Source organism: Tachypleus tridentatus, chromosome 13, assembly GCF_004210375.1.
Source record: "Tachypleus tridentatus isolate NWPU-2018 chromosome 13, ASM421037v1, whole genome shotgun sequence".
Taxonomy (NCBI): Eukaryota; Metazoa; Arthropoda; class Merostomata; order Xiphosura; family Limulidae; genus Tachypleus; species Tachypleus tridentatus.
In genome coordinates, this window is record NC_134837.1 from 228,696,965 (window position 1) to 228,719,524 (window position 22,560).

At 32.8% G+C, this 22,560-nt stretch overlaps 1 protein-coding gene across 1 annotated transcript in view; it reads left to right on the top strand.

Annotated features, from left to right (window-relative positions):
- Positions 1 to 22,560, top strand: part of LOC143238589 (transmembrane protein 181) — a 108,774-nt gene that overhangs the window by 36,705 nt on the left and 49,509 nt on the right. Inside the window, 1 exon segment of the mRNA XM_076478951.1 lies at positions 19,999 to 20,089. Coding sequence (XP_076335066.1) covers positions 19,999 to 20,089 — 91 coding nt within the window.

Here is a 22,560-nt window from a genome sequence, read left to right on the forward strand (position 1 = left end):
CAGTAAATTTATTTTGTAACATGTGAGTCTGAAACAGTTTCTGCATCTTGAATGTTTAATTTTTTTTTATAGTTAATTTGTTATGTGGCAGTGAACATGGTATATCTTAACTGAAAATGTTATAATTTCATAATATGATTTACAACACAACAACAAAAGAATTATAAATTTGTGTAAACTGTCATTAACAAAGCAATCAAAACTATTTTGTAGATTAGACTTTAACATTGTTTAGACAGAAGTATTAAGCTTCAAGCATGTGTAACTTATTTTAAACTCTCACCTTCTATATTACATTGCCCTAGAGAGTATTATTGCAAAACATCAAGCTTGTAAATGACCTATTTTTTGAATGTTTGATAACTGTCTGATTGCCATGACAATTTAGCAACCTATTCAGTTATTTCCAAATATCAGCTGATCATCTTCAGTATGGTCATGAGGTGACAGTTAATCATACCTTATTGAATATGTGATATATAATATAATTTTTAACAAAACCTGAAAAAAAAGTTCACCAGTTTTTAATGATCATGATGTTATATACATGGAGAGAGGGTGGGGAGCAATGACCTTATCAATTTTGTGAGCTAATAGCCTCTAAAAGTTCTCATAGGCAAACATGGCAGGAAGGAAGAACATTCATGAATTGTTTTTAAACTCTCCTTCTCTATTAGCTTCTGTACTACCACAGTAACAACAAATATGTTTACTGCCCAGAGATTAGCCATTGTAGGATAGTTCAACTAGAGTTGCATTTCAGTCAAACTTGAACAGATCTACATGTGTAGTCTCTTCTGAGACAGCCAATAGGAGTGACAATTCTTGATACTGTAACAGTTTATGCTGATTGTACACCACCTTGCAAAATGATGTAACAGTACTGATTGACATAATAATGATATGTTGAATCATTATCCGATATTTATGAACAAAATTAGTAAAATTTAAAAAACAACAACTTTGAAATCAGTGTTATGCATGAAAACATATTATACTGTTTGAAAAGTTTAAAGAGTAAAAGAGTAATATTATAAAAACAGGAATAATTACCAGGGTTTTTGCATTTATGACATTTTGAGTGACAAATATTATATTTTTTCTTCTCCTTTTCTTTGAATAAACAAATGAAAATAATAATAGATTCCTATTAAGTTTAGTATATAAAGACCAAAGCTGTTCATATCTCAGCCATTGCAGTACTGATCAACATGCAACTTGCATGAAACAACAGTGCTTCTTTTTGTGACAGACAAGTTGTCTTTTTAAAATTCTTCAAGCCATATATATATATATATATATATGTGTGTGTGTGTGTGTGTGTATTATAACCATAAAATATTCAAGCCATAAATCAAAACACATTAACATGAAATTTTTTTTGAAAATTAAAATTTTTGTTTTTAAATATTCTGCACATTTAAAAACAAAAAGGGATTCCAGGGTACAAGCTACAACATAAGATTATAAAATGTACCCTAGGTTTTAGAGGTGACTGTCAAAGTAGGATCCACATTGCAGTGGGAATACACCATCTGTAAGTCTAAACCTGCAATTTGCTTGTCTTATATAACACAATTAAAAGTTTAGAAATCAGGAGACCAAAATGTGGGTCCTCAAGCCCATAATGTTCCACATCTATATCACCCTTCACTGCCTGCAGACAGTTGTGGAAAGGTGACTGCTCTCCCAAGTTGGAATAAGAAAAAGATAAACATAAAAAAGATGAAAAATAATAAATAAATAAATAAAAAGTGAAAATAAGGTGCTACAATTTGGAGGTAAGTAAAATAAAATTTACTTTTTGGAGTTAGCATTCTTCTACCTCCAATATGGTAGGGGCACTAATTAACACAACATCAGCAAAGTGCTTTTAATATGTATCTTTAGGTGTACATCCACATAAAGTAGTGCCAAATTCTTAGCATTAATGAACTGCAAGAAAAATGTTATAGTTTCTATTGGTAAAGCTAACTTTATTATTGTTATATTTTGCAAAAAATCCTATGCATTAATTATGATAAAAGAAATTAATAATACACAAACTTTTAAACTTGTCAATCAATCCAAAAATACAGTAACTAATAAATTTGTTAAAGCTTGCCATAAACTTTCTTCTAAATATAATTCTTATGTAGATTTGCCATTTCTTTATGCTATTCCAAAATTACATAAATCTCCAATTAAATTCAGATTTATTTCCAATTCAATAAAAACAATAATCAAACAACCAGCTATATTATTAAATAAATTACTTGGGAGAGCAGTCATCTTCCCACAACTGTCTGCAGGCAGTGCAGGGTGATATAGATGTGGGACATTGTGGGCTTGAGCACCCACATCATGCTTTTCTAATTTCTAAACTTCTAATCGTCTTATACGAGACTAGCAAATTGCAGGTTAAGACTGACAGATGGTGTATCCCCACTGCAATGTTGGTCCTACTTTAGCAGTCACCTCTGAAACCTAGGATACATTTTATAATTTCATGTTGTAGCTTGTACCCTAGGATCACTTTTTGTTTTTAAATGTACAGGATATTTAAAAAACAACTCATGTTAATGTGTTTTGATTTATGGTTTGAATATTTTATGGTTATAATATAATTAATCAGAGGTTGGAATTTGCTGTTTTTAATACAGTCCTTCCTCATGATTTTGTTTATTCACTTAACTTCATTTAGATATAAATTATTTGATTTTACTAAAATATATGTGTGTGTGTGTGTGTGTGTGTGTTACTGAGGACATATAATTGGATTTTAGGATAGGTTAGTAGAGAACATGGTCAGCAATAAAATTGAATTAGGTATATGAGTGCCTCACATAATTATTGGCTGAAATTCCCCATTACATTTGCTTGGTTTTCAAGAATATATATATTAATGTAACATTACCAGATTTTGTTCAGTAGGAATCCTTGACTGCAAATGCCCAAATTAAAGTTTACTTCAGCTTAGCAGGCTACCAAAGCCAAAATAAGGTAGACAATCAAAGAGAAGACTTTGTAATTCATAATAAAATTCACTGACTTTACCCTCACAATTAATAATTTGCAGGGTCATACATTGACCAAGTTGGAATATGTCTTTAAAAATCAGTTTTTTTTGTTTTTTTAATGTTTCAGTCTACAAGGATTTATCAAGAAAATTTTCACATAATTTAAAATTTTATCTCTGTGAACTCTCATAACATAAACAAAATGGCATGTAATTGTAATTTGAGGGTCATGGTTTCAAACCCCCATCACACCAAACATGCTCACTTTTTCAGCTGTGGAAGCATTATATATCTTAACAGTTAGCCTCAGTATTCAATGGTAATAGAGTAGCCAAGTTGGCAGTGGATGGTGATGATCAGCTGCATTCTGTTCAGTCTTACATTGCTAAATTAGAGACAGCTAGTGCATATATCCTTTGTGTACTTTTGTGCAAAATTCAAAACAAACAAACTGACCAATGTAGTCTCACCCCCATTCACTCAAAGCTATCTTAATCTTCTGTCTGTCCCCTATGTATTGCCAACAAATTTTAACACTTAGTATACCAATCTGTATACCCTAAAAAATTTTGTGCCACTTTTAAATGTGAATATTGCATGTGACCACCCTCCACAACTTGTATTGTACCAACTATGTTGGCACAGCTAGTTCCTTCTAACTCACTCACTCAGTCCTCATTTTTTTATTGCACACCATTGTTTAGGCATGAGCTTTCTGTATGTGACAACCATTTATGATTATACATCAGTGATATTTCAATGTATTTTTGAGCAGTTTTTTGTTTACCTGTGGTTGCATTCAGTTGTTTAATTTTTATTTTTTTAATATTTGTTTATTGTTGCTGAATTATACAGTAACTTATAATAATTATGACAATTGAAGTTCCTCTTATGGTCGGCAACACTTGATATTTTGTAATATCACATTCAATATCCCCACAGGATGCCTCACCTTCCATACACACCTGTTTTGCAGGTGATTAATCTTCAGGTATGTTTTCATTTCCATCTAGCTTGCAGACATTATCAGTCAAATATTTATGCTGTAAATGTTACCAGAATCCTTTGTCATTTCTCTTATATCATGTGTGGTCCCTTTTTCCTAAGACCTCTGTCTGGGAAAGCCATTGGATTTTATACCAATTTCTGTACCTTCCATCTCCTACCTGTAATCCAGTTCTGATTTCAGTTGGCTTCTTTGTCAGTTTCACTCCGTAAGGTGTTGCGTGGCACATACTGTCTCCTTTTGGGGCTCATATTCTCACTCTTTTATTCCCTGAAACACTTGTTTTCTGTGATATTTCTCATCTTATTAACGGGTTGGGTTCATCTACTCCTTAGGCTTGAATATTCAAACTTATCTATTGAAGGTCACTGTATCCTCAACATTTCTTCTGATCAAAGTTTTCACATCACCATGTCTTTGTCTGCTTGTCTTCACATTCATTGGAAGGAACTTTTCAGGCCAGAATGTGGACTACTTCCTATCCACTTTTTCTTGACAGAGCTTTTGGTTACAGTTTTCTCTGACAAAGTGTTGTGCTTAGCTACATTTTGGTTTGCAGTTTTAGGGTCACCATATGAATTTCTGCATAATTCTCATTTTCTGTAAACAAAACAAAAAGATATCTGACACACTGTTTTTGAGCATATTGTCAGCACTGAGACTAATCAGACCTCCCCTATTCTTCTTTGGTTATTTTGTGTGTATCTACAGTTAGGAGGAGTGTCCACTCTTAGTTGAAATTGTCCATGATTTGATCTGTTGAGAGATGGAGGCATATATATTTGGTCTAGGGGTGTTTTTTTTGAGAGTTCTGATGCTGCTTTTCTTGATGATCCATGACGTTCTGGGGGAAAATTTGGCCTTTTTGTGGTACCATCCTTTGTTAAGTCAGTTTATCACGTGGCCTATTTGAATTGACCATTACCTGCTCATTTTCTTCAATTAGTCACTTGGGTTTGTGACATTTTGTGGCTTTTTATAGTTCCTTTTTTGTCTACTCCTTCCTTGATGGAAGAAAGGTCAGGAGGAGGGGACAACTTAGTTTTTGCTCCTTCACCTGTTATTGCTGGTTTATGCTGGGAGATTTACTGCTCTATTGCATAATGGGATACATATACCTTGTACCTTTGTTTGTATGTTTGCATGCTTTGACTTACCAACACTAAATAGATGTGTATTTCCATTCCACAGATTAGACCGACTCATGGATATCTGGAATTCTAGACTTGACCCTGAGATCACTTTGTACAGATAACAACTCTTGTATTTGTTTGACCCTCACTCTTGCTCTGAGATATTCACCTGATCTACCTGCTGTAGTCATCTGTGGTGACATGAGGTTCCTCTTCTTTGTCCCTTGATGTTCACAAACATCCCAGAGATGTTGACAATGCAAAATGATGTCACTTATTTGCTTTTTCCCTTGTTGTTATAGGCCTGCTGGTAGTTAGGGCCCTACTATGCCTTATGTGTTTTAACACCCAGTTTTTATTCCTCACTTTATGGATACTCAAAATATATTTATTCCATAGTTTCAAGGTTCTTTCTTTTAGGCCAGATGTATGGCATTGGTGTTTACCCTAGGTGGGTGGGGTCTGGAGAAGTGATGTAACAACAACTGATGGACACATTGTATTCCTTCATTGCAGGTCTGTGGTTACTTTAGGCTCTGGCATTGGTGTGGGTCTTTTTGTTTACTTCTCTTTCTTCATCATCCTCCCAATATGTATATTTCCATCTTCAGCTGATCATTGGAGTGTGGATTTTCATTCCAAGGCTATTAAAGTTATTTGTCATGGAGGTGGTAGTGAGAATTTATTTTTTGTGCCTGAGACAACTGGAGATTGATGGACAACCATTGCCTTTTCACGTCTCAACTAATTCTTCATTTCCCTCAGACTCACTATTTAGTCCTTTTCTTATCCTATGGTGGCATTCTTCACCATATATGTGGATGACCAAATTCATTGTTTCTGATGCGTTTCTAGTGCATTTATCTTTCCTCTATTTATATTACATGCACAGGGATAAAATTTTTGCTGTTTAGAGATCTACGCTTTGGCCTAGCACCTGCAACCTATGTTTTCTGCAGGGACATAAGAGTTTTTCCACATGTTTTAAGCTGAGCCAAGCCAACACCTGTCTGGCTTTAAGCTATGGAATGGGCAATCAGGCTTTCACATAGGTTATTTTGTCACTTGGGGATGCTGGCATCCTTCAGATCTCTTATTAATTATAGACTAGCACACATGCAGTCCCTTCAGTGGTCTTTGTGTGACCAGTGGATCAGGAATTTGAATCCTACACCAGGAGCTACATCTTAGCTCTTGAGTGGTGTTTGAATGAGTTCAATGTTACCATCAGTGTACATATACAACCACTTTGTCTCAAGTTTCATCTTTTCACACATGCCTCACTTTAGAGAAGGGGTGTGAATATTGAAGATCAAGAATTCCAGGGTATGTAGACAAAAGACAAATCTTCCTTCCACATCAATAATTTAGAACTTCTTACTGTTCAACTGGTCTCTTAGATCTGTTGCAGGGAAATGTCATTACAATTCTTTCCATCAGTTTCACAGTGGTATCTTAAACATTCTGTCATAGGAGCATGCATTTGATATCTCCTGATCGAATAGATTCTCCATTGCAAGGTTGTCTGATGGATTTGTTTTCAGTTTGGGTTTCCAATGATTGATGCATTTGCTACTCTTGAAAACTCCACTACAGGCATTATTGGTCTCCAGTACCTCATCCTAGGGGTTTGGTGATAGATACATTCAATCCAGATTGAATGAGATTGCACCTCTATACCTTTCCTTCAATTTTTCATTTATTAGAGTTCTGGCTATAATTTGATCTTCTACTTGAAAAGTGTTGATAGCCCCAATGAGCTGACATAATTATGGTTTCCTCTTCTATAGTATCTTCAGGTGTCTACATTTTTCTCTTTGGCTATCTTTTTTGAGGCAACCCCAATCCAACATTCTACATAAAAACTTTCCCAATAATGGGGTTTCACTAATAAAGTTACCTTGTGTGTGCCTCATGAGGAGTTTGAACCCATTTCACCCAAATATGCCAGCTGTATTTCATTTTCTGACTGGGGAATAACTTTGTCTCCTATCATTTTATGTAAGGCAGCTTTATTGAGTACTTTTCCATATTTTAAACATTGGAAAGTTTTGTCTCTTCAGTGCTATCCAGCTTTTTCCAATCTCCAGTCCTTCTCTGCTTTATCAGTTACTTAACTGGAATATAAATGCTTTATCTTGACATCCTTATGAACCTTTAACCTCATGAACCAAATATCACCTTTCCCTTAAGGGATATTTTTGTTGCTGCTGGCATGTGGATGTCATAGGTTAAAGTTGTTTGCACTACATATACATAGAACTCTTTATCACTCTAATTTGGTCCTGCTATACTTTGATAGGTCCTTTCTTAAGTCTCTGGGAACCATGAAAGGCAATAAATCCTTCTTATCAATTCTTTCATCAGCTATTTCTCTCAAGTGCTAATTGTTTATTTCATCCTGTCAGACATCTTTGGAATTATGTGACTCATCCTCACTCCTTTTGAGATAACGGTACTTGATTCTGTATTCATTGGAATCTGTTGGTTTCCTGAGACTTATCCCCAATCACTTTGACCACATGGATTCACTGATATCCATGTTGTTTTCCCTGGATTTCTTTAGAGACAAGAAAATTTCTGAGTCACATTTCTATGATTATCGCTGCCCCTTTCAATTATCCACTGAAGGACATCATACATACTAGTATGTGTTTTTTTTCTTCAATACTTTTCTTTTATATTCTTTAAACAATTTGACAGTTTCTTCTTCTTCAGGGGTTTTACTACCCCCTGTTGCCATTTTGATAACATTTGCTGGATGACAAGGAGGAGAAATGAGTATTTTTGTCCTCCTCTTGTCTCTCCACTTTTTAGAGTGTCTTACTTCCTTGTTTCATAGGATCTCACTCTGTGGCAAGTGTTTTCCAAACAGATGTGGTTTTATCAATCCAATTTGGTGCTAGCTTTAAATTTAACTGTACTTCCTCTTGGTTGTAACAGGCTCTGTAGAAATGAGTTGTTTCATAAGGCCATCTAGGTACTTACCAGATGGTATTATCGTATTCTGCTTGAACACTACTCATGAAGTTTCACAAGTAAAGCTAAAAGGATCCTACCCATCTGTGCTGATAATCAGATTGAATGAATTGGAGCCAATTTGCTTTTAAACATTTAAGGATCTTGGTTTATCTATTACACTGTTTCCAGAGCACTATTCCTCAAGACTCCCCAGTGTGCATGACTCTTCCACTCTGTAGATTCTACTAGTGTAGCTAGGGAGTCCTTACCTCACCCAGTTTCAAGTCACTGCAGTGGTGGACAGAGGCTTTTCCTCCAAAGTATCTGAGAGTGCTTTACTCTACTGTTGGAGAAGCAGGTGAAGTTTTGGGTGCTTCCACCTGGGTCCCTGGAAGGTGTCAGTAGGAGAGGCACCAGCCTCAGCTGAAGCCTACTCGTGACACAGATTCAGATTTAACACTATGCTTTCCAGATAAGGGGTGTATGGCCCTTTCTGTTTGATCAATGTTGATTTAGTATTTTATTCATGGAATGATGTTCACTGTCTCTTCATAATTCCAAACATTGTGGGATTCTAGCTGTGTGTCAACAGATGATATGTTTTAGAAGATAACACTTTCTTAAATTGAAAACATAATTTAAATAATACTTACCACCACTGAAATTCTCCTGCACTTTCTCTCTCTGTAGAGCTGGTGTTAATGACAGGGATGGTATAAGTCTCAAAGGAGTAGTTATATTATCTGTGTGTGAGGTGCTTATATACTGTAACAAGATAAAGGGCATATTGACATAGGTTGATAGTACTACTAGGCCAAAAATCCTAAGAGCATGTAAGTGGAGTATAAAAGACTGGATCAAGTAAGATTAATGATTAGATGCCAAATTTAAGGTTGAGGAATAGTTGTATATCAGCAGAGGTACGTGTTATTATAAATTCATTTTCAATTTAGGGAAATGTTAAACTCCTGAGTGTGAAATAGAATTTTACCTTACAGTACAACCACACATCCACTCAGTGATAAGAAGGCAAAGCTGGATTCCCTCCTTAACCTTCCTATGGATGCTTATTCTGATGTGGACCAGCCCGCTTGGTATCCTTCTTGTAATAATGGGTTTAGGATGACAAATTCTTGCTCTGGTTGCAAGAGGTTTACTTCCCTATTCCTACTGTTGAGTTTGGGAGACTGTCTGCTTAGTAATACCAACAACAGAGCATATTCATACTGTTCCTGTGATGGAGCCACACATTTCTGTGTAGGATGTGTCTTTCATGCATTTATTATTGGGTGAGTTACAATTTCTGCTCTTAATACTGGTTACGGCTATTAATTGCTCTCTTTTTATGGTTGATTTGAACCACATGACCACACAATGCTGGATTCAGTTTGTTTTACATTTAGCTTCTGTGGTGAGTTTGGAAGTTTCTTTGGTTTAAGTCACGTGCTAACTTCCTCCACATACTTCCAGTTGCTTGATGTGTAACAAAATGTTAATGTATATAGGACTTGTAATTTCTTCAACTCTGAAGTAGTTAATAGACACTTCAGCATTTTTCTTTTGGCCTTAAAAGCTGTGGTCAGGCTAAGTTGATTCTGGTCAGTGATATCATTTCATAAGACATCTGTAAGGACAGTTAAGTCTGAATCCTGTAGTCGTTCTCTAGGTTCTTATGGAAAATGAGGATTAGGAGAATAGGTTTATTCATCACACTTCTTTACCAAAAATGAAGCATATAAGAGGAAATAGTACAGAAATCTGTACCATAGTTAAATATAATTTATTGCATGGTTTCTGAAACAGCTAGCAAGAATTTTAAATTTTGTGACACCTGGAAACAGTAAAGTTTCTCTCAACAGTGTAGCTTAATTCACTCATTGAGCCTTTTGAATTTGGTTATTTGTTGTTGTAGTTGGACTGATGGGAGGACTTCTTTTCTGTCTTCTCTACAATTTCATCAATATTTTGTTTTGACACTGGACATTGATTTGGAACTGTGAGAATTGGAGAAATATTATAGGGTGAAATAAATAAACTATGAAGGGTTAAAAATTAGAGAAAAAAGTACAGCAAATGAATATAATGTTAACTTTTCATAGGAAGTACACCTTGTAGCCCCTAAAGCAACCATTAGAGTTTCTGTACTCTAACTTTTACTGTAGTATTTGTAACTTCACAATAAATTTGACAAGCTTTCAGTAAACATTACATATTTAGGAGGAAACAACTATAAGTGCTGTAGTTGATCAAGCAACCAACAATAGTACATGCACTCCATGATGAAAATTGCATGCCAATTTCAAAATAGCCATTGTTAGATTACAGTGTAAAATTAACTTTTTTAATGACTGTATACATATGTATTTTACCTCTACATGTAAGAAGTAAAGCTCAAACAAATAAGATTTTTTTAAAAGTACTTTTATAAAAGGTTTCTCCATTAATATATGGAATCAGAGTGTGGAATGCTTTGAGTGCAAAGTGTTTTTAATGTTAAGAGTGAAAATACTTATTTTCATATGAAAAATTTCAAGTTTCATTTCTGTTACCTCTAAAACCTTCTAAATAACTGTAATTTAACTTTTTCAGTTACACCTTACATATTGTATTTTATTTTCTCTACCCTACAACTATATGGACTTGGTTGATTTGAATTATGTTATAATCACCATAAAAGATAAGAAGTAAATCTAACTTACTCTTTTTACTCTTTCTAGCATTCCTGCAAACCATCACATGAAACTACATCTGTTTATTCTAAACAGGTTAAGGCTCATCACAATTCACATCTGTTTATACTTAATTTTATTGTTTTATTGCACTTTGAATTGTGTTTAAGTAATAATTCTGCTATACAAGTTGCAAGTCACTCTGCAAATGTGTAGCTAAAGTTACCATGTTGAATGATGTGGAGAATCATTATTATTTTTCTTTATTTTACCTATTCCAATCCTACATAACCAAATATTCCTAATTTTTTATAAAGCTTAGCTACTTTAATTATAACAAATTAAAATATACATGAAAAACAAGAAATATAATGCTTTGATTTTTTGCAGTTGGTTCCACATGAAATTTAAGCCTACTTTATTTTATAATGATGGTACTAGTGCATTATTAAATCATTTTTATATACATATTAAAGTAATGTACCAAAAAATACAGCACAGGCAAACTGGCTTTTTAATCTAAGGGAGAGATTTCCAACAGGCAACACAAGGGCCACTTGTGGCCCACGGCATGGTTTTGTGTGGCCCACGAAGGTCTATTGAAAAATAACCTACTTTTATAATATTTTTTTTTGTGGTGAAGAAATGAAAAATTACTTGCAAGGTAAACATGCATGAAAACTCCAACTGACATTCACTAATGAAATTTTAAAATTTATTTTGTGTGCACCTATATGGTTATTATTTATGCCTCTATAATTTTGCAGTAATAACTTGATAGTAATAGCTTTTAACTCATATCACATACACCTTGTCGTATTATACCATCATTCCTCCTGCTAGACAAAGTTGCCAGTCTGTCCATTTGCTGTTGTGGAGGTTGATGTGTTGTAAATTATCACTGTTCAGTTCAGTGGTAAATATAAACATGTGCAAAGTTTTTAAGAAATGTAAGATTGACAGTGAAAATAGAGTGTACCAGGAACATTGGGAACTTAATTATTTTATTACAAACAATAACGGCAAGTTGCAGTGTTTGATTTGTATGCAAATTATATCAGTGCCCAAAGAATTTAATGTGAAAAGATATTATTCAATGATGCATGAAGAAAAATATAAAAAAATATGAAGGAAAACTCAAAGTTCATATTGGAGATTTCAGCAAGAAATTAAAACAACAAACACGTATGTTTAGCAAGTTCTTAGAAAGCCAGACATCTGCTTTGAATGCTTTATACATGGTTTCTCTTGAACTTGCAAGGGCAAAGAAACCTTTTATTGATGGCAGTTTAGTAAAGAAATGTGCTGTTGAAATAGCAAAGGCATTTTGGATTGCCAAAATTGCTGAGAAATTTGAATCAGTGCTGCTTTCTAACCAAACCATAAAAAGAAGAGTCACTGATATGGGAGAACAGTTAGAAAATTCACTTGTTGGGTTGGTTTAAAAAGTACTTATTTCTCGCTTTGTCTTGACAAAAGTACTGACCAAGCAGATGTAAGCCAGCTGTTAATATTTGTATGCATTATTCATGAAGAATTGTCAATGAAAGAGGAATTATTGAATGTAGGTGCTCTTCATGGGACCACAAAAGGAAAGGATATCTTTGAGGTAGTGAAAAATTCAATTGATAAAATCAGAGGTTTCAATAAGTGTTCAGCAGTAGTAACAGGTGGTGCACCTGTGATGATTGGAAAAAATTTAGGCTTTGTTGGTTTTCTTAGGGAAAATGTAGTAACTTGTCCAACATTTCATTTTGTTATTCATCATGGAGCTTTGTGTTGGAAATCAGTGAAACAAAACAAAAGTTTTTAAACTTGTTGTTAAGGCTATTAACATTATAAGAGGAGGAAACAAAGCTCTTTTACATTTGCAGCTGAAGCAGTTTTTGGAGGATATGGAGGCAGATTATGGGGATTTGGCTCTTTACAACCTAGTAATGTGGCTCAGTGCCTGAAAGTGTCTTGAATGATTCTTTGGAATAAGGAAAGAAATACCTGCATCCCTCGTTCAGTTTGTTTCATTGGATACAACACAATTGGAAGAAGAGCTCAAAAGTACGGATTTTCTGAAACAACTGGCTTTTCTCACAGACATCACCACTCACCTTAACGATCTCAACCTGAAGCTCTAGGGGTCGAACCAGATGGTACAGATTTAATGGGAAACATAAATGGGTTTCAAAATAAGTTAAGAATTTTCAAAGTTTGTTTAGAAAACAACAACTTGGTCCACTTTCCAAGTTGTCATTAATTAACAGAACAGTTCAAAGATGATGAGCCACTTGAATTTTCCAAATTTTGTGTAAATATTGAAGATATCGTAGATGAGTTTAATGCAGGATGCAAAGAATTTGAAATGCTAAAAAGCAGGATAGAGCTGTTTAATAATCCTCTTTGTGTTGACATAGAAAATCAACAAGCTGATGTTCAACTTAACTTATGTGACTTGCAAAGCTGATTCATTTCTGCAAACTAGACAAGAAAAAGGACCAGATTTTTTTAAACTACTTCGAAAAAATTGATTTCCAAATCTGCATGCTTTTGGATAGAAAATGACATTAATGTTTGGTAGCACATACATGAAAGTGTGTTCTCCATGATAAAATTCATTAAGAACCACCACAGAAGTTGCCTCATGGATTCTTCTCTGCTTCACCTCCTGAGACTAGCAACAACAGAACTTTATGCCAACATACCCACTTTGGTCAGTGCTACTGAGTGACCTCAAAGTTTTCATTGAAAATTTTGTCCTTACTACTTATTTTACCTAGAAAGCTAAAAATAAAGTAATAAATACATAAGCTAAAATGAATAATAATAAATTTATTTTTTACAGTACAAATAAATAAGTATAAACTTATAATAACACAGGGATTCTTAAGCATTGAGATTGTCATATATTGTTAACATTTGTCTCAACTGTCATGTTTTGTGTGTTGGGCAGAATTCTTTACAATAGGAATGACTTATTGGTAGTAAATTTTAATAAACAACTGTCACATAGTCCATTTATTTGAAATTAATATGTATAACAAACAAGGTAATGGTAAGTTGTGAAGGCTTGGAATGCATTCTCATAGTAATAATGTTACAAGTTATTCAGCATACAAATTAAACTCTGGGAATGCATATTCTACATATGTTGTACTGGGGTCAGCGATGGTTTAATCCTAACTCCAACTTAAACAGGTATTTATAGTTCATCTACTGGGGTTTTAGCCTTTTCAGTTATAAACACTGCAGTTGTCATGACCCCCAGCATACTGACTCTATTTCTGAAATACGTGAAGAGAAATGTGCATCAAGATGAGATGCTCTCAGCTGCCTCATGTAGAAAATGCAGTGGTTTTAATTCTGTGTAAGTTTATGAAATGTTGTTTAATCCTTTTGCTAAGGGCTCAGAATAATATACACAAGTTTGTTTGCGTGTTTGCACTATAACTTTTGATACAGCACATATATCTTTACAAAATTTGGTAGAATTTTAGTAACAGTTACAACTACATTGTATGCAAAATATTAGATATTTTAAAATAAATGAATTATTTTTACTAAAGATTTGTTTGTGAAAATAGTCTATTTCATTGAAAGTCTGAGTGGATTTGTCACTTGACCAACCTTGAAACCATTGTAAATATTTGGAAACAAATATAAATTATCCTTTTTTCATGCTTGAAAGACTACATATTATAACATGAAAATATAAATATTTAGTCTAAGTAACTCAATTCTCATAATACTATATATTTACATATATATTTCTTATTTTTTATTATACTGACCTTTCAGTCATGCCTAACTAGTATTACCAAAGCTTGTATTGATGTGGTGCACGTGCACTCATGTTACGTATCCAGTAATATAAGACTGATCTTTAGTCTTCCCTCTCTTGGCTGTGTTTTAGTGGACTAGTATTTTGTAATATACAGTCACATTTCAATTATTATATATTATGTATATGGATTATTACTATTTAGAAATAAATTACTAAACCTATTTTTTTCAAAGTATAGAACAATAAATCAAAAAGTAAAGCACAGAATTATCTCTTCCCACTATTACCTTTGTACTTGGTTGTTGCTGAACATTGGTTGCTAAGCCTTTTAAAATTTTCTGCATGCAGGATATTGAATAAAATTTTTTAGGTTTTACATATACAGTTGAATAACCAAAGAATCATTAATAACTACACTGATACCATAGAATTGCACTATGATTTATTATGCTTAGTAACTAAGATGTATATAGATTTTAAAAAATTTGAAACTTTGAACATACAAAAGACACAACCTATCTCATTGAAATCTTGGATCAGAAGAACATGGCATCCTTTTCAAAGATTAAAGTGGAAGATAAAACCACTTTGAGGACATTCTAAGCTGTTGATTGGTTATTGATGTATCATATACTGCATATTCTTAAAAGGGTCCTAGGGTACAAGCTACAATGTGGGATTATAAAATTATCCTAGGCCTTGGAGGTGACTGCAGAAGTAGGACTCACATTGCAGTGGAGATAGACCATTTATCAGTCTTAACCTCCAGTTTGCTAGTGTCACATAAGGTGATTAGAAATTTAGAAATTAGGGGAGAGAGATATGGGAAGGTGAGTGCTCTCCTAAGTTAGAATAAGAAAAAGATAAACATAAAGAGATGAAAAATAATAGATAAATAAAAAATGAAAATAAGGTACTACCATTTGGGGGTGAGTAAGGTAAAACTTATCTTTTGAAGTTAGCATTCCTGCCACCAGTATGGTAGAGGCACTAATTAACACGGCATCAGTAAAGTGATAGTTTACTGTGACTGTTATGCTTTTATATGCAGCTCAAGGTGTACATCTGCATAAAGTAGTGTCAAGTTCTCCTTAGATCACCTTATTTTTAACTAAACATAATTTACATAAGGGTTTGTTTCAAAACATAGAGTTGGATAGGGCTATTGTGTTTGATTCAGTACATAAGCCATATCTCAGCAAAATAAAAAGATATGGGGTTCTTATTTTATATTTTAGCTTGTCAATATTAGTGAGTTAAGTTCCTAATTCCTACAAAATTGTAGGCTTAGAATTTTGGCATCACAAACCTCTAATTTTAAACAGTGCTGTATTCAACATACCACGTGACTCACTAAAATCTTTATTTAGGTGTGTTCTTTCAATATTTACCTACAAATTAAGAAATTAACTCATATATGATATTAAAGTTTAAATTACAATCTACAATTTGATTCCAAACTTGACATAAATTCATAAAATAGTAGTGTAATAAAATTTGAATGCAAGTCAACAAATGGAATGGCATGGCCTTTGACTTGTGACCCATAGGGAAAGGGTTAAACAAGTGAAATTATTATGTAATTTTCAATGTATATAATGCAGTTAAACTTGATATTACAGAAAGATTTAGGTAATGTATCTCCTTGTAGTTCTTACATTCTGAGATAGAAGCTTGAAAATATTTAAATGAGAAAGAAATTACTTTGTTGTGATTAATCTTTTACCTATCTTTTTATTGCAAATAGTAAGTATTCATTCACATATGTGAGTAACATGAAACATCCCCTTATTCTTTAGTACAAGTACCTTGATCTTGTATGTCAGTCAAATACAACAGGTAAACTTCATGACATTGTTAATGTCTGGCTTCGTAGGAGAGAACTAAAGCCTAACAAGAGACTTTCTTAGAATTTAAGTATCTTCTAGACCTCTTGCTTTTACATGGTGCAATAAACCTTCTAAAAAAAAAAAGCCACCGAAAAGTGAACAATGCTATGTTGTTTACAACTGTCACCTATCAGAACAAAACAATGAATTATATCAAACCATTCTTTCTTAACCTGAAGATGACATAGGAAGGTTGAAACGTTGTTCTCTCCTTTTCAATAAAAGTGTTAATACCTATACCAGTCATTCTGAGACACATTTTTATTTCAAGTGGGTTTCTAGTCATCAAGAATGGTCTGGGGCTGTTTTTCATGGTTTGGGCCAAGCTCTTTAGTTTCAGTGAAGGGAGATCTTAATGCTACAGCATACAATGACATTCTAGAGAATTGGGTGGTTACAACTTTGTGGCAACAGTTTGTGGAAGGCCCTTTTTTATGTTTCAGCATAACAATGCTCCTGTGCACAAAGTGAGGTCCATAAAGACATGGTTTGCTGAGGTTTGTTTGGAAGAACTTGAATAGCCTGCACAGAGCCCTGACATTAACCCCATTGAACACCTTTGGAATGAATTGGAACACCAACTGCAAGCCAAGCCTTCTCCCCCAACATCAGTGCCTGACCTCACTAATGTTTTTGTGGCTGAATAGGAGTGAATCCCTACACCCATGTTCAAAAATCTAGTGAAAAGTTTTTCCAGGAGAGTGAAGGCTGTTACAACAGCAAAGGGAGTACCAACTCCATGTTAATGTCTGTGGTTTTGGAATGAGATGTTCATTAAACACATATGGATGTGATAGTTGGGCATCCACATTCTTTTGGCCATGTAGTGTATATGTATGTACTTTTATGCAATTGCCTATTAATCATGTTATTAAATTGCCATTATAATAAGTTTAAATATTCAAATTGGAAACTTGTTGAAACAAAAACTAAGCAATAAAATTTTAAACAAGAAGTGTCTGAAGGATAAAATGCAAAAAAAAGAAACAATATGCATCATGCACATGTAAAACAGTATTCAAGTATGCCTGACATCTTGTATAAATGATGTGTGTGATGTATTAAAGAAGAGGTTGGTGGCAAAAATTCCAATGCTCTTCTCAAAAAAAATATTTGAAACCAAGCACCCATCAAACATTCATTTACTATTAAATATGAAATCTGACATTATGTCAAGCATATACCAACAAATATATTCTTCATACACTAACTTACTCCTAGATGTATTAAAAATGTGCGCAAAAGATAAATAAACTGTACAATATAGAACATAAAATGCCTCACCAAGCTGTTTTTGTGAAACATGTAGTTTCTGTTGTGAAATATACCTAATGCTTTGTTGAGAAACTTGTTTATACTCTTAAGGTTCTGGTCTTTAATACCACCACAGAAAAATCAGTATTTTACACTTTACAGTAAGCTTGTGTAATATGAAATCTGACCTGCATTTTACATATTTGGTTGCTTATACCATATGTTACATTCTCATATTAAAAAAATAGATTACTAATATCTGACATAATAAAGGTTTATAATTTCCATTTATTTCTGCAGACACATACCATATTTATACAAATGTTTGAAGAACTTAAAAATACTTTCTTTTGGGTTTTTTTGAAAGAGTAAACTTAGCCCATGTGAGGCATTCATTAGGATCTTGAAGCTATCTTTGGCACCAAAAGACACTAATTCTGTTGGCATGTTATTTTAAAAAAAATGACTGCTTCATATATTTTGTGTCAGAGGACTTTACCAGGTCACCTGTTACATCACTTGAGGTGTCAATCTATAGGCATTATGATAAACTTATGCAGTGATAAGTTAGGTTTAGAGTTGCAGATAATGTACCAGTAGTGAACTTTGTCTTTGCAAGGCTTACCTGTACCTTGTGGGTCAGTCAAGTATATATAAATGCAAAATATTTGTTTCTCCATTGTGTAATAAATATTGCTGAAGGTGGGTGTTATACTTTTACTTTTCATTATAGTACATGTTCATAAGTTTCACGTTTTTTGTTTGTTTGTTTTTTGAAAGAAATTTAATGTTTTGGATCAGTTTGCTTACTTATAATTGGTCAAGAAATGTTAGAATTTTTTTTTTCTAAACCTTATCATCTGGACTTGAAGCTGCAATGAGATTATGCTTTTAATTATCCATGATTATAAATTGGGCTTAACTATGTAGCTGTGAATGTTTGCTGTATAGTGTTTATGCTTAATTATTATCTGGACTTATAGACCTTATTTTGCTGTGTATGTTGATAGTATGATATTAATGGACCTTGATTATTCTTTTGACTTAGTATTTTATTATGTTAACATTATACTTTTAATCTTTTTATCTTTAGAACTTCATGAACCTGAAGTAACTTTATGTAGTTGTAGTGTATTTTCCATATTTCTTGTTTTTAATTAGCTGGATGTGTTGAAAGCTCAGTTATTATTCACATCTGTGGTTTTAACCTGAACATCATTGCTATCAAGTGTGTATTTTATATAGTTGTTTACTTGAAAAATGTATGTTGTAAAAATGCTCTGTAAACTATATCAAGAAATATTAAAAACACTGTGACCTAATAAAGATTAATAAACTGTTTAAAGGCTTTGAAACCAGTACAGGAGTGTAAAGCAATTTTTATTTATTTAAAATTGAATGAGATATATTTGATTACTTTATATTGTACATCTTCATCTCTTAGCTTGTAATTGATTTGATATCACATTCCAGTATTTAATACAGTCTCACATATTGTCTTGAGGTTTACTGGACATTAGAACCAAACTATCCAATCATCTTGAAATTTTTATTCCATCTTATTGTAATATTTTCTTATCTGTCAACTTACAATTTAATTTTTACATGTAATTCAAACGTTTAACACATCCTTTTTTATCAAATTTGAATTAATTTCTTTTCATAGTATAATAGTTTCTCCATTCTGAACAAGCAAACTGAAATTAACTAGACTATGTAAGCTGATATTTTGTGTTCTTCCTCTTGTCAACAATAGATTGATATGACATATCATGCGGTATTTTATTCCTCTTAACTGATTTGACATGAAGTCCACACACCTGTTCAGAATGAATTTGATATCTTAATTTATATTTTACATATCCCTGATTGTGAAGCATTAATTCATGTAAATTCTCATCCTGAAAGTTTACTTATTCTATCTTGTTAACCTGGAATTGATCTGACATATTAATTTGATACTTTTACATACCTACCCTGTACCTGTGATTCAAGAGATTGATTTGCCTTGAAGTCCTCACATTTTACACAAATTCTTAACTTGATATTTACAAATGCATGTGAACTAGGTATTGATTTGATATGTGATCCTGATATTTTACATATTTTGGTAAATAAACTTGATTTTTCAATCGTGCAGCTTGAAGTACAGTCTATTACCTTATATGTCACTTGTTAGCTGTGTACTTATTTAGTGTTTTATACCCTTAACTAAACCTTAAGACTATAGGAAAATATCTAACTATTAACCCTAATGGAAATTTATTTCAATATTGTCATTGAAGCTGATGATTAGTTATTTTCTTTTATAGACTGGGCCATTTGTACTAAAGTCACCTACCATGTCTACTTATAGCCAACAGCTTTGGGTCATAGCACAAATCGTAACTGAAAATGATGACAGTAAGTGTTTGGCTAAGTTCTCTTAGGGTGCAAGTTTACTGAAAATTTATATTGGTGTGTATGTGTGTTTTAATGTTATTTCATAAATTATGATTGAAATACACATCAGATTTTTATGGTTATTAAATATAAAAGTATTTAATTTGAAATAGAATAAGGTTTTTTAAGATTGCATATCTGCTTAAGTTTGCTGTGTTTTTTAATAATTTAAAAAACCTTTAAACCTGAGTTACTTAGGTATTTTGAAACAAAATGCTACTTATATATCTACTAAACAGAAAGCTATTACCTAGCATGTTTTAGTGCAGTGCCAAGCTTTTGAACAAAACTCTCAACCATATGTATAATCATAATGGTAGAACTTTTACTACTGACTGTCTGTTAAAAGCAGGCAATTCCTGACAGAGATCAGTATTTTTCAATCACATTTTTTTGTGTTCACTTTTTCTTTCAAAAATTTTGTTATGTAGATCAACTACTTCCCCATTCTGGACAACCACCACCAATGTATAATCTTGTGAACGAAAAACAGCCTGTAGAAAGAGAGCATTGGGAATTATTCTTATTTTTCACTCTGGTCAGTACAGTACCTTGAATGACTGACTGACTTATCTTCTTAAGTCTTCTTACCTTAATTTCTTTATACACAATAAACATATTGAGAACCATCTTACTTATTGGCTGATTTACTGAGTTAATCCTTTTGCAATGGGCTTGGTATAATATATGCGAGTTTGTATATGCAATTGCACATGTTAAGTATTTATACTATAACTTTTAATGAAGTACATGTCTTCACTAAATTTGGGAGACTTTTGATTAAGATTAGAGGTTTATTGTGTACAAAAAAAATCATATTTTTTAATGAAGTATTTTTACTAAAGATTTGTTTGTGAAAATATTGCATCTGTTTCATTACTAGTCAGAATTATTCATCCCAAAAATCTCAAATATTTGTGTTTGTATAATCTCTAAAACCTCCTAAGTACATTTCAAACATTTTGTTTCAGTAAGATTTTATATTTTGTCTGTTGTTTTCTCCTCTCTATGTGAGACCATTAAAGAAAAAGGAAAATATCAATTATCCTTTTTCTTGTACTAGAATGATACAAATTGTAACATCAAAAGGCATATGTTTATTCTAAGTAGTATAAGTCTCATAATGTTATACATTTATCATTTGTTATTGCATTGGCTTTTCAGTTGTGCCTAGCTACATGTGGTGCATGTGCACTTATTACATATCCAGAAATATAAAACTGATCTTTATTCTTCCCTGCCGTGGCTGTATTTTAGTGGACTAGTGTTTTGTAATTTATAGTCACATTTTAATTATTATACATTATATATATATGTAGATAATTACCATTTAAAAATAAATTAAATTTATATTTTAAAAAATACAGAACAATAAACAAAGAAATAAAGCAAATATCTCTTCTAGCTTTGACATTTGAACTCTGTTGCTGCTGGACATAGGTTGCTAAAGCTTTTAAAAGTATGCACATGCAGGATATGAAAAAAAATTATTTTTAGGTTTTTATATATACAGTTGAATAATTAAAACATCATAAATTATCATATCAATACCATATAATTCCACTATAATTTAACAAGCTTAGTAAGCAAGTTCTGTTTAGATCTAAAAAAAAAAAGAGAGAGAGACTTGGAGCAGACTAAGGACACAACCAATCTCCTTGAAATCTTGGTTTGAAAGAAGTTGGTAGACTTTTAATAGATTAAAATGGATGAAAAAAACCATGGGAAGGATATTATAAACTATTGATTGGTTTTTCACATCATGTATTGAACCAAGTGTATGTAAAAAAACTGGTTTCAATAATAAAAAGAAGTGAATGGGACCATTGTGTTTGATTCAGTACATAAGCCATGTACATAATGGAAGTACATTCCATGTTTATAATTAATAGAAAATTGGCATCAGGATGTTTGCTTTTGCATTGTTATTGTTTTTTTTTGTTTTTTTTACTGTTAGAAAATGATCTCCTAGGGTCTTGCACAACTTGAAGGAGGATGTGTTTCTTTTTTTTTTGGGTATGATGGTATTATATTCCTCAGTGAGGGTTACTCCACTTTCAGCATCATCATTTACTGTATTTAATTGTTGAATTGTCTGTAGTACTTTCCTGTGGTTCTTTTTGAGCTCCCATAACTTTGGAGTGTAATGCAGAAATCCAGATGGAATTTTGAAGCACCTAAAGAAGTTTGTTGAATTCTTTGTAATAAAATAATTATTCAAGTGATTTGCCCTTAGACTTCCTGTTATTCAGCTGGATGCACCTTGCAGATTCATCCATGCCTTCATTTTTGTTTAGTACCTTTACTTTTGCTCCTTTTTTCTGTTCGATACAGCTGAATAGTGACAAACCAATGAGTAAGCTTATTAAGGAAATACTAGTTGTTGATGATGCCTGAGGAAGTGTGAGGGAAATATTCTAGTGTCCCCATTG